Here is a 12,688-nt window from a genome sequence, read left to right as displayed (position 1 = left end):
TTTTTTAACTCCTTGATTGATCTCATGCAGAATGAGAATTGCTTTGTACGTTATATTAAAAATGTACATTGACTCCTCTTTCTCAGGTATGGGCATAGCCCGTGATGTAGGTGATGGCAGAGAGGCAGGAATGGTTTATCCTCACTGTTTCCTAACTCTGCTCCCAGAGAGCAAGCTTCTTTTCCCTTTATGGCTTGGAGCTATTACAAAATGCTTAGGAACAGGAAAAGCCCAGAGGAATCCCTTGTCCCGTGGTAAAAACATTTTTGGGTACTGAAGATGAAATATTACGGAACTGAATGTGCGTGCTAGAGAAAAAATAAAGTGCCTCTAAATATATTTTTTTCATATAAATGCAAGTCTTTAGGCAATTCATTCCATAAATTGAAAATCAGTATTTAGAATGAACACTTTCTCAATACGATATATGTAATTTTAGTCTTTAATAGTAAAGTTGATGAGTGTTAGCACATGTTTCTGTATAATTTCAATGTTAACTATCATTTTTTGCTGGGAAAAAATAGGCAGACAGAGTCAGTAATACTTAGTCAGCCTTTTTCTCCCCCCATAGCGTTCTGTTTTTGTAGTCAGTAAATTTGACACACCAAAACCTTTCCCTACACCATTCCATTCCCTCCACACTGGCCGTCGACCCAAAAAGAGAGGCAATTCAGTGCTGGATCCATGAGAGGGCTTCAAACAGTGTTCCGTGAGTTGCAGCCCTGTTTTGCTGGTGTGGCTCCAGCCGTGGTGTCTGGTGACAGAAACGTGTTCCTGTCTGATGCCGCTGGAGTTGATGTCAGTGCCGAGAGCGGAGCCAAAGGGCAGGTGCTGACATAAAACAGCTCGTCAGCCTTGGCAGGAGCTCACGCCCCGCTCTGAGAGGGAGCAGGGACACTGGGTTCTTTCAGCTGAGGAGGCATTTTCTGCTAGTCAAGATAATGAAAAGTTTTGCCTGTGGCATGCTTGTTCTGGGGGTAGGACTTCATTCCTCAGTGCTGCTGCTTTCCTCAATGCTTCATCATTAAAACTGCCACTTTAATAATGTTCATATGGCTGGAGCTGGTATTGATGCCTCAAGATAAGCTTATAGAGCACTTTCTGTAGTGAAATCCAATTTTCAGTTGCTCATAATTTTTTTTCAGACTTCAGTTGTCATGAAACTTTTCATGCTGAGTATCTTCCTTAGGCTTTTTTTTTAGATTTTTCTTTTTTTTTTTTTAAATCTTTTGGCACTGCTTTAATTGAAAACAGTTCTTCTGTTTCTGAGAATGAGGTTAGGGAAAAATGTTACTTAACCAATGCTGAATTCTTACATCTGTTTTATTGAGGAGTTTTAGAGCCTTCATGCCTTGGAAAAGGCTCTTGAGATTTGGGAAGCGGGACTTGGGGGAGTGAAGCTGTGGATAGAGATGGGCCATTTACAATCCCTCTTAAAGTTTACTAAATCTGGCCAAGTTACAAGGTCCCAAAACTTGCAGTTTGCATACATTGAGCAGAAACTTGTTGAAAAACTGGCAGTAAAATTGTCTGAATGTTTGAGTTTTCATGAAGTGTGTTCCACGGAGTGTCATGCCAGTGAGGCTCGGGATGCAGCACCCCTCGTGAGCTCCATGAGCCTCTTCCAGGGTCTAGGGGGGCCTTCCCTGCTCCATGCAGTTGCTGGTGGACCAGGTTTCATGCAAGAGAATTAACACTTAGAGTTTTCTTTGTCCTTGGAGTGGCAGGTAGTGTAGAGGAAGAAGTTACCTCACACAAACAAAATGTTCCTCTTAAAGGAAAAGTAGGGACATACTGGGTTAAAAAATAACATGCCCATTGCTCTGCGGAGATGTGGCAGGCCTCCAAGGAGCATGAGCATGTCTTCTCAGGAATAAGAGTGGCAGACAGAGTATTCCTAAGCTGTGTAACTGAGTTTTTCGGCTTGTGCTTATATTAGGAGTTCTGTTTAATTGTTTTTGAATGCTCTCCTGAAGGCTGATAGAGCTGTCTGGAACTGCTGCAGATACCAGTGGTGAGGTGCTTCACAAATTTGGAGGAGTAAAACCTAGGTCTAGGAGGGAAGCAGCAAGTCTATGGTGACTTTGCTGTGCCAGCTATTCCTTGTTCCTCTCATGCCGCAAGAAACAGGTGAATTGAGTGCCTGCAGTCGCAACAAGCCAACAGGAACAGTGTGCTAAACTCACTAGCTGATATAAAAATCTCAAACAGTTCAGGAAAAGTAATTTCTTGGATGTCTTGACCTGCCTAGCAACTTTACAGGTCACTTCTTCAATTGGTTGTTTGGATTTCTTCTTCCCCCTTCCCACTATGTGTGAGGATGAAATCTTCCTGAGGGTCCTACATCAAAAGCATTAGTTAATATTGATACCCTGATTAGCACGATTTAAAAACTGCCAAGATGGTTGTTTTGTAACATGTTTCTGTGTTTGTTTCTGCCTCATATTTTGCCTGATAGAGTCAATAGAAGATATTACTGGAAGTTCTACAATTGGTTGAATTACACTCATTCACTGTGCTCCCTTGCATTCTAACAAGAGCAATAAAGTACCGGGATGGTACTCTGGGCAAAAGTCAGAGGACTTTTTTCTATTTAAAACAAAAAACAAAATACAAACAAACAAAAACATTTTAAAATAAAAACCTGAACAAAACCCCTCCAAGAACTAACCTTCTCTCCCCCAAACCCCACCATTCAACAACTCCTTTTTCATGTCTCTATGTGAACTTGTTGTTGGCGTGATGTTTGCTGTTCCAAGGTTGATAGAGGACTGAGTCAGACAATTCCTCTAAAATTAAATCCAACACTGGGTGGATTTGCAGTTTTTCCCACATTTCTCATTTGTTTTCCTCTTTCTCACTCTCTTCAAGCTTGCATTTAGTTTCCTGGGTTCCAAGTAGTCATAATACTGTGGTATTGTGCTCTTGTATAATACCATAAAACCTTTATTTATTTTTTCTAGATATTGTGGTCACATTTGCAGCTTCAGTTATACTGGACAGTCTTCAAATGTGCCGCAGGAATATTGTTCCATGTCAGAAATTGTATCACTTCTGTCCAAAGGAGTTGAAATAGGTATTGCCAGCAACAGGCCAGGAGTTGAGCTAATAAAAATGTGAAGATTCCTTTCTTAAGATGTTCCTCTCCTATAGTTACTTTTAATACATTTCTAAAAGTGAATTAATAGTTTATTAGAGTTATTCCCAGGCTTATTTGGCCTTTGATTCAAAAGTATGTTATGTAATTTTCTTTACTTAATTCTTCAAGGTATGTCTACTACTCATGTTCCAATTACATATAATAAAAATGTCATCAGGGATTTCCAGCTAACAGAGCTATTCTGTGCTTCAGCATCTCTGGGCCAGTAAGAGAGGTAGACCCCATCTGGAAGTGTTAAATTTTTCATTTATCATGGAATCATCAAGTCTGGGAAAGATCTCAAAGATCATCAAGTCCAACTGTTAATAATATATATGTGTGTGTGTGTATATTATTTTACTGAGTTTACACGTACTGGCTTTGTTTTTGAACGTTTTGTTTTAGTTTTTTCAGATTAAATACTTTTTTGGGGTGTCTTTATGCATTTCTGATTCCCCTGTGCTGAAGAGCTTTTATGAGGATGCAAGTCTGCATCTGAGTTTCATGATCTTGGGAGAAAATGATTGTCTCCTTATTTTAAAGTTCAAAAAAAACGGAAGTGTAATAATGATGGGGAAGATGGGGTTCCTGCCCTGAGGAAAGCTTGGATCACTTTGGATTTCACAGTAAAGATCTCCTGAGATGAATGAAGATGAATGGTTTAAAATTAAATAAACACTGTTTTTGTAGTGAAATGAAGGATATGCTTATTTATCAATCTATGCAATTTACTGTTTGCAATCTTTTTCAGTTCCATGACATTTGAAAGGTTGTGCAAAGTATTGGAGCTGGGATTAATTGCAGGAAGCAAACTGGAAAAGACTTTAAAAGAAAGGAAAGAAAAATGTGTGTATGTAATTTGGCTGGGCAACAAAGGAGACCTGACTGTGTCTTTTATTTAAGTGCTGTAAACACTGAACTGGGGCAGAAATGTTTTATGGTATTACATAGAACCACTTAAAGGAATAAGTAGATGAAGCTGAACAAAGTAATGTTTAGCTGAGTATTAGGAAAAAAATCTTAACATTGAGGATTATTAGATTATGGAACACGCTTCCCAAAGGACGTGGTTCAGCCTCCATTACTAGTCCCTTAAAATTAGACTGGATGGAATAACAATCTGCATTGGAGGGAACAGTGTTGCATAGATAGGGAATGGATACAGTAACTTAATGCATCTTTGCATTTCACTTGCTTCCATGATTCATTTCCTGAAGAGCTGCTTCCAGAGTGTGTTAATGACATCACGGCCCCGGGCACCTCAAACTCATCAGTGCTCCTCTAGCTTTGGAGGGTTTATGTGGAGATTTCCTGGGCTGTCTTTTCCCCAGTGGCTCCTCCACCCCAGCCATTCCCTGTGGCTTTCCTGTCCTGCTGCAGCACTAGGAGCAGCAGTGACATCAAAAAGTCATGAGCCTAGGATGTATTTGAAGTGTGTGGGTACACAGAGACATGAGCTTGGCTGTTCTGGAGAGGCTGTGACCAGGAGTGGGGCAGGCAGGGAGCTGGTGTTGCAGAGCTTGGCTCCACAGAAACAACTACCTTCTGCTGTTCTTGGCAGGGAGGATGAAATACTGGTCTCCTTTACAATAGTGTTATTAGGTGTGAAAACCCTCAAACAATTAAGTCATACTCAGTCATGTATTTCAATGAGCCAGTTGAAATCTATGAAATATAGAGCAGTTGTTCTGTTGCAGTGATTTGTTGAGAAGAAAATAACTTGGTTTTTAAATCACTTCTATAATTCTTTTTAACATTTAAAGAAGTAATCTAAAACATGCACTTAATCTTTCTATAGCATTTCAGTCACTTTCCTGTAGTATTTAGGAACTAAATACTTAAAATATAGTAGTAAAACAGCTGAAATATAACACAGCACCTGAAATAAAGCCATGGCAATCATCTGTGTAAATTGTGTGGCTTTGACCTTGCACTAAGGACTGAGTGGTAGTTTGATGAGATTTTAAGCCTGAATATGCAGTTCCAAGTGATCACACGTTTACTCCGATACACATCATCTGCCATTCCTGTGTTCCAGACAAGAAATGGAGTAAAGATGGACTGATACATAGCTGTAGTCTCAAAATGCTTTTAAATCTAGTGTTTCCCACATGTGAATTCTTGCTGCAGCCTGTTGATGACTTAGAAAGCAGCTAGCCTACTTGTATTTAAAATACAAATTTATTTTGCTATACTGTGTGACATCCAGGAACTATTCATTTATAGCTGTTTGTAGAAATTCTCCTATGTCTCAAGCTAGTTTAAGTTATTTCTGTTAGTCCAATGCTGGACAATGAAGACCATAAAAAATATTGATGAAAACTTAAAATTTTTAGTTTTACCATGTATATTATCATGCCAGGTGAAATGATGCAAAAACCTATCATTTATGAGAACTTGTGTCAGTTGAAAAAGTTATTGCAATTAAAAAGTGACTGCAAACAAGAAGTTACTGTATTTAGGACAGCCATTTTTGTGCTTCTGAGTTTTTACAGTTTTGCCAAAAAGCCTGCAATCACCAGATTGACCTTTTCAGTCACAGGTTGTAGTTTGTGTGTACATCAGTGTGTTTATGCTACAGATGAGTTTAATGTTGCTCGAGAGTGGAATATTTAACACGCAGGTTCATAAACCATGTAAAAATGATTCCGTATTTCCTATACTTCAGCTTTGCCAGTTTCCTTCTGCAATGAATCCTCCCAAATTTGCAGTGGGACTTCCCTAAAATTAATGTAGCTGCTGTTTTTATAGTCAAGTTTTATAGCAAGTGTACCCTGGGTTCCTCACAATTTGGGTTTAAGTTCCTTTACTAAAGATCTGAGATGCTGAGGATGTGCTTTATAAAGTATAAAATACCCCTGATACAGCAGTTGCCTCAGTGATCCCTGTTCATGATTCCATGGACCTCTTTCTCCTCTCCCATTCATTATCACATAACATCCCTGTGGCAACTTGAGAAATTAGTTGCATGGAAAAGTAATCGTAGGAAAGTATTTATGTATTTTTAGCTTTCTTCTAACACAATGTAGCAGCTGGAAACAAGGACAAGAGCCAGCACAACGTGAACTGCCAGCTCTCCATGGGCCACCAGAAAGTGTTCTTCAGACCACAGTGTGAGAACTATTGAATTGACTTAAGAAATGTGACACACATAATAAGCGTTAAAAAAACAACACTCAAGTTCCCAGTGCTGCTGCTTGAGTGTAATAAGAATTAAACAGTAATTGTAATGTTTTTTAATAATACGTTATTTACTGGTTTTGGTGGAGGAACTGCATGATGGTATCAATTAGATGTAATGAAAATCACTTTTGCTTCAATTCTTCATCATCTCTATTTAGTGATGCCTTGGATGCTGTTACAGTATTGAACCATCTTCTGGATGCTAAAAGTTTCAGAAATAGGAAAGCAGAACGTGGAGCTTAGACTTGGATGTATTACTAACCATAAGTTAGATCTGTTCTGTTTTGGGCTTTTTCGTTGTGGTTCAGTTTTCTTTCTGATATTTAACACTGGCTTTGCCAGCTTCTGTAGCCTCATCTATTTGTGTTCTTTCCATTTTTGCAAGAAGGGAGCAGGATTGTTGTTTTGGAAATGTCACAATGACAGGGGGAGATCAAGAGACCTTTTGAAGATCTTCATGTCTGCTCAAACTCTTGTTTTGTCCTATTCAGTCTCTAAAGCAGCCTGGGGCAGCACCTCAAGTTGGTGCCCTTGGCAAAATATTTTCAAAAGTAATAAAAAACTCATTAGGAGGATGCTAAATATGTTTGAGAGGATGTGGGTTATGTGATGGGGAATGAGGGAAGGATCTGCCCTTTTACCAAGCTCCAGTGAGGAGAGACAGGACCATACTCAAAAAGGCTTTGCCAGTATTAATTGCAATTTAATGCCTGTATCTAAACACAATGAAAGATGTTCAAAGGAAAGGTTGAAGTTCAGTGATTACTTTAATTGAATTTTTGAGCTACTATTAGATTAAAAAAAACCCCAAACAATAATAATTTCCTAGAAAGAAACTTGGAAATAAGTAACTCTAATTTCCTCAACATTAATTTAATGCTCTGTCCAGCATGAGAAGTCATAAAGTTTGTCTTTTTAGCCTTGACACTGAAGGTTGAAAGGTGAATAATATGTTTTGCAGAAGAATTACAGCTAGTTTAATAACTAATCCAGGAGAGCTCAAAAATCAATTATAGCTCACAGTCGGTTGATCTGCTGACTTAAAGTAGACAGTGTTAGAAGTTGACTGTAAGATGCAATGCTTTATATGAGTGTAATGGGTTTTTAGAGTACCTTCTGTGCTCTTGGTTTCAAAATGTCTTCAAAGTCAAACTCTTAAAATTATTCTTATTATTGTGAAACTATAAATAAGCATGTTTAAACTTTCTTGAACTAGGTACAAACATGAACCTTATTTGTATCTCATTGTGTAACAGAGGCCAGGCATTAGGCAGAGATTTCTGCAGAGTTGTATTTGCATCAAGCAACAGTCAGGTGAAAGAAAGCTCTGTTTTGATGATTGTGTCATAACTTCATTTGGCCATTAAGTGTTGTTTCACAGACTGTCAAACTAGATTAAAGCCCTGGGTTTATTTTCATGGCTGTAAACTATGTTTCCAGCCATCTTACAGAATAATCTCAGCTTCTCTGTTGCAAAATAACATTGCTCTTATGACCTGCTTTTCTTGCTCTGCCTTACATAGAGTTGTATGAACAGGAGAGAAAAATCTGTGGTGGCTAGTTTGGTGTAAGCGAAGGGCAAAAATGAATCTGTTAATCTGGTTTTTAAGATAAAAGCAGGCAGTTCCTTATTAAAGTATTCAAGTATTTCCCAGAAATAATTGGCAGAATTTTGCAGTTCTCCAATTGACTTCTAGCAGTGTGGTTCCATGTGGGACTGAGTCAGGAAATAAAATATCAGTGAATGCAAGAGCTGGTCAGGTTGGAAGGGCCCACAGTGGGACATCTGACCCCACTTCCCTGCTCCAGCCTGGCCATCCCAGAGCACAGGGCACAGGATTGTGCCCAGAAGGGTCTGGAATACCCCGGTGAGGGAGATTCCTCCCCTCTCTGGTCTCTGTTCAGGGCAGAAGTTGTTCCTTCTGTGCAGGGGCAATTCCTGGGCTCAGTCCCTGCCCATCGCTCTGGTGCCATTGCTGGGCTCTGCTCTGACCTCCCTGCACCCAGGGACACCCAGGGACACCCAGGGACACCCAGGGCTGAGGCCCCTCTCAGTTGGGGCTCCTCTCAAGGCTGAGCAGCCCCAGCTCCCTCAGCCTTTCCTAGACACAGAGATGCTCCAGGCCCTTCAGTATACGTGTCACTCTCCACTGGACCCCCTCCAGGAACTCCATGTCTCTCTTGTACTGGAGAGCCCAGAGCTGGACACAGTTAGAAGTGATGGACAAATATTAGAGATACTCAATTGAAAGTATTCTGCAGAAAACAGTAAACTGTATAAATGAAATAAATGATCAAAATATCTCAATGTTTGTCTTGTTTTCAGCTTGGATAGAGTTGCAGTGCTGGGTAATGTTAATATCACCCTGACATTTTAGTTGTTGCTAAGTCATGCTTATGCTGAGTCAAGGACTTGTCACCTTCTTATGATATAGGAAGAAATTCCTGGCTGTGAGGGTGGGCAGGCCCTGGCACAGGTTTTTCAGAGCAGCTGGGGCTGCCCCTGGATCACTGGAAGGTGTCCCAGACCAGGTTGGACAGGGCTTAGAGCAACCTGGGATGGTGGAAGGTGTCCCTGCACATGGCAAGGGTTAGAATGGGATGAGCTTCAAGTTTTCTTAAGGCACAAAGAGCTGTAGGGGGTTACATTCAGAACAGCTGACCCAACTGGTTGAAGTGATATCCCATATCCTGTCATGCTGAGCAGTAAAACTGGGGGGCAACTGCAACAGTGCAACTGCACTGTGCATCACTTCCTCTGTATATTCTTTTATCATCATTATTATAATCATCATTTTCCCTTTTTTTTCAGTCCTATTGAATTGCCTTCCTCTCAACCCATGAATATTGTGTTTTCTCTCAGTTCTCTTCCCCATCTCGTGAGAGAGAAGAGAGTGATTGGCTGTGTGCTGTTAAACTACAACAATGTTGAAGTGACTGTTTTAGGGTTGTGGATTGTTGACTTCATCAGGTTTACAATTGGGACCAGCAAGGTAGCATTTGGTACTGTAGAGACTTTTCAAGATTTTATAAATCTTCAGAAGCAGTTTGCCTCATGATGCAATTTCAGGTAATCTATCCTTCCCTCATTTTCACAGTTTAGTGGTTCAGTTTTGAGAAGCCTAGCTTATCTTTACCACCTCCCAGATGTAGAAAGTTTTACAGAAACATCTGGAATTTGTATTTGTCTTGTGATATATAAAAAAATGACAAGAGGATAGAAGTAAAATAAAAAAACCTCAAAATGAAAGAAATCCAATCTATATGTTGAAACATTTAGTCAAATTTCTCTTCATGCCTGTAATGATGGCAGGCAGAGCTAGTACTGTTGCAGCCATCTATGGCTATCCTGTTGGCTTTTACAGGAGTTTTCATGGAATCATGGATGATTTGTGTTGGAAGGGATTTCAAAGCTCATCTTGTTCTAACCCCTGCCGTGGGTGGGGACACCTTCCATTATCCCAGGTTCTCCAAGTCCTGTCCAACATGGCCTTCATCCCTTTTAAACATGGACTTTTCTTCCTTTTATTCTGCGGGTTTTTTTTCCTGTGATGTTCTGAAGAAGCAGAATCTAAAATATTATTCTATCCACACTGTATCAGTGTCTATTCTTCTTCAGAATCTGAACAGAATATAGTAAGGAAAGCTCTAAGGGAGTATGGCATAAGTTACTTTGTTTTAATTACTTTTGTTTCTTTGTTAAAGAAGTTAAATATAGTCTTTTAATTTTGAAATATGCATAAATATAAAATGAGGTTTAACAAAGTAGTATTTCAGATATTGTGAAAATACTGCTACATACAGCTAGAAACTTCCTGTCCCGCTGTCCTCCCAGGCTCTTTACCTATTTAGCATTTTTAAGCTGCTCTTCATGATCAGAAACAATATTTTCCTTTAAAATTATTTTAATTTGAGTGTGTTGGAAGCATCAGCCAATACTTAGCACCTAATGTGACAGTGCCCTTGTAACTGAACTGAAGGTTATGAACCTGTTACTTGGGATTGGTTTTCTGAAGGACTTGTCAATACACAAGAGAACTTCAGGTGGTTACTTAGATCACATATTAATGTGCAGATTTCTATCAGACATAGTGACCTCATTCTCCTGGGTGGAAAATTCAGATTAATAACAGGTGTTTTTGGCATATATTATAGCCATAACTATTGAGGAAAGACATAGTAATGGCAGATGGCAGCCACAGAAGGATAGGGTGGTAGAAAATTAAAAACAAGAACTATATTAAGTTTAAAAATGATAATTTTAATTTATTTAATATATTATATATTATATATTATATATTATGTTATATATTATATTATATATTATATATATTATAATTTTACATGTGATAATTGTACAGTTGTTTCAGGGTTTCAGAAATAGTTTCTTTGCATGTTAGCTCTCTGGTTAACTCATGTGAGCTTAAAAACTTCATGATCAGCATGATTCGTTCTGATAAGAACAGTGGATGAAAAACATGGTGATAAAGGGTTATTAATGTAACAGGAAAGTTTTGCTAAGAAGGCTGCAATTATAGTACTTTTTATTATAAGAACTCTCTCAAGCTGCTTAACACTGAGTGGCATTAGTTGTGTTGCCCATGACATGGCAGTAATTGCCCTGCAATTGTCCTAATGAGGGGGCATTGTTTTTTTACATAAGCTGACTGTATAATTACATCAGAAGAAAAATAGTCATCGAGTGGCTTGAAATCTTGTAGGGCCAAGAGTAGTTGAAATTATTTTAATTGGTTATACTTTAATGTTTTACATTCAAATGGCTTACAGGTTTTTATCATTTGCACCTTGAGTCTTGAAGACTAGAAGATTGAAAATTAAACTTTTTTAATTTTTCTGTTTTCTTTAAGAAGGTGTCTTTTAATCAATTTTTGATTTAGGCATTAATTAAAAGAGAAAATAAGGATGTACCTTTTTTAAAGTAGAACTTACTATTTTTTTTTTTCCTGTATAACTCAAAGCTTTAACCTTTCAAATTAACAATTTGATGAAATGCTTAGTCTCTGCCATAAAATTTCAAGATGCACTAAAAAATATGAACTGCTAGGCAAGCATTTGGGGATGAATCTAATACTGTTGGGAGGGGCTGCTCCTTATCCCCTTGGAATGAATGTATCAAGAGCCCAGATGTGATAACCATAGAGGTTTTGTCCTTTCCTCTGACTTTGTGCTCCAATAATGCTGAGTCTGCAGCATCCCTGTTTCAGTTTTGTTGCTTTTCTCAGTTTTTTTCCAATGCTGTAATACAGTCCCATGAGCAGTGGCAAGGGTATAAGGACGAATGGACTTGCTGGAGAGGGATGAGGGGAGTCCTTTAATCCTCCTCTGAAGCTTCTTCTTCTCTAATCAGTATTTAATAAGTAATTTGGGTATGTAGCTGGTCATCTAGTTTCACCAACACTGTAATTAGGAACAGGAGTTTCAAATGCAGTAGTTTGGTATTGGAGTAAATTCTTGTTAGTGCTGTAAGTGTGAAAATTTCTCTGCATTTGAGGTCAAATCATCGAAGTTTAGGTAGTGTGATGAAAGTTTTTTCAAGCAGCCTTCAGGGACATTACATTGGCTTTATACATTATGGGTTACTACTGGAGCTGTACATGCACAATATACAATTGTAGAATCACAAAATGGTTTGGCTGGAAGGACCTTAAAGACCACCCAGTTCCACCCCCTGCCATGGGCAGGGACACCTTCCACTAGATCAGGTTGCTCCAGGCCCTGTCCAGCCTGGCCTTGGCCACTTCCAGGGATCCAGGGGCAACCCCAGCTGCTTGCTCACCCTCCCCAGGAAGGATTTTGTTCCAATATCTAATCTAAACCCACTATCTAAAATAGCCTTGTTTATTAAAATACGACCAAAATATGACCAAACCTGTTATTTGTTATTTTTTCTCTGCAGCTGGCCTGTGGACAGTGTTCACGCTGGGTGGGGTGGGCAGCAAAGCGTCGGCACAGCTGGAGCAGTGCTCCCCTCTGGCCAGCCAGAGCCTGCTGCTGCTGCTGGTCCTGGCCAACCTGACTGATGCTCCTGACATCCCGAATCCGTACAGGCAAGCCATCATGTCCTTCAAGAACACACAAGGTTTGTATCTGTTCTTACTTCTGAGCCTGAACTGATGAAATAGAGTTTTAAGATGCAGTGATTGCTTAGAGGTTCTCTTTCCAAGATTTGTTGTCCTTCCAGCACATGAATGGAAGAACAGTAATAACACTTCTTTATCTGGGAGTTTTGAGGTGGAGTTCCTCAGCTGCTGGAACTCAGTGGTGGGGACAGAGGGAGAATACTTCTTTCTTCTGTTGAGAAATACTAGGAAGCTTCATAATCCTGATCCAGTTGACTTCCTGAGC

The 12,688-nt window shown here is 39.3% G+C and overlaps 1 protein-coding gene across 50 annotated transcripts in view; it reads left to right on the top strand.

The window, feature by feature from the left end:
- DYM (dymeclin) overlaps nt 1–12,688 on the top strand; it is a 210,157-nt gene that overhangs the window by 66,256 nt on the left and 131,213 nt on the right. For all 50 annotated transcript variants that reach the window (XM_086867510.1, XM_086867499.1, XM_086867522.1 and 47 more), the window contains one exon: nt 12,240–12,422. In XM_086867510.1, coding sequence (XP_086723636.1) covers nt 12,240–12,422 — 183 coding nt within the window. The remainder of the gene's footprint in view (nt 1–12,239; nt 12,423–12,688) is intronic.

The sequence above is a fragment of the Cyanistes caeruleus genome, chromosome Z (genome assembly GCF_971803275.1).
Source record: "Cyanistes caeruleus chromosome Z, bCyaCae1.hap1.1, whole genome shotgun sequence".
NCBI lineage: Eukaryota > Metazoa > Chordata > Aves > Passeriformes > Paridae > Cyanistes > Cyanistes caeruleus.
Note: the sequence above shows the minus strand (reverse complement) of the source record. Positions and strands in the feature narration are given on the sequence as shown.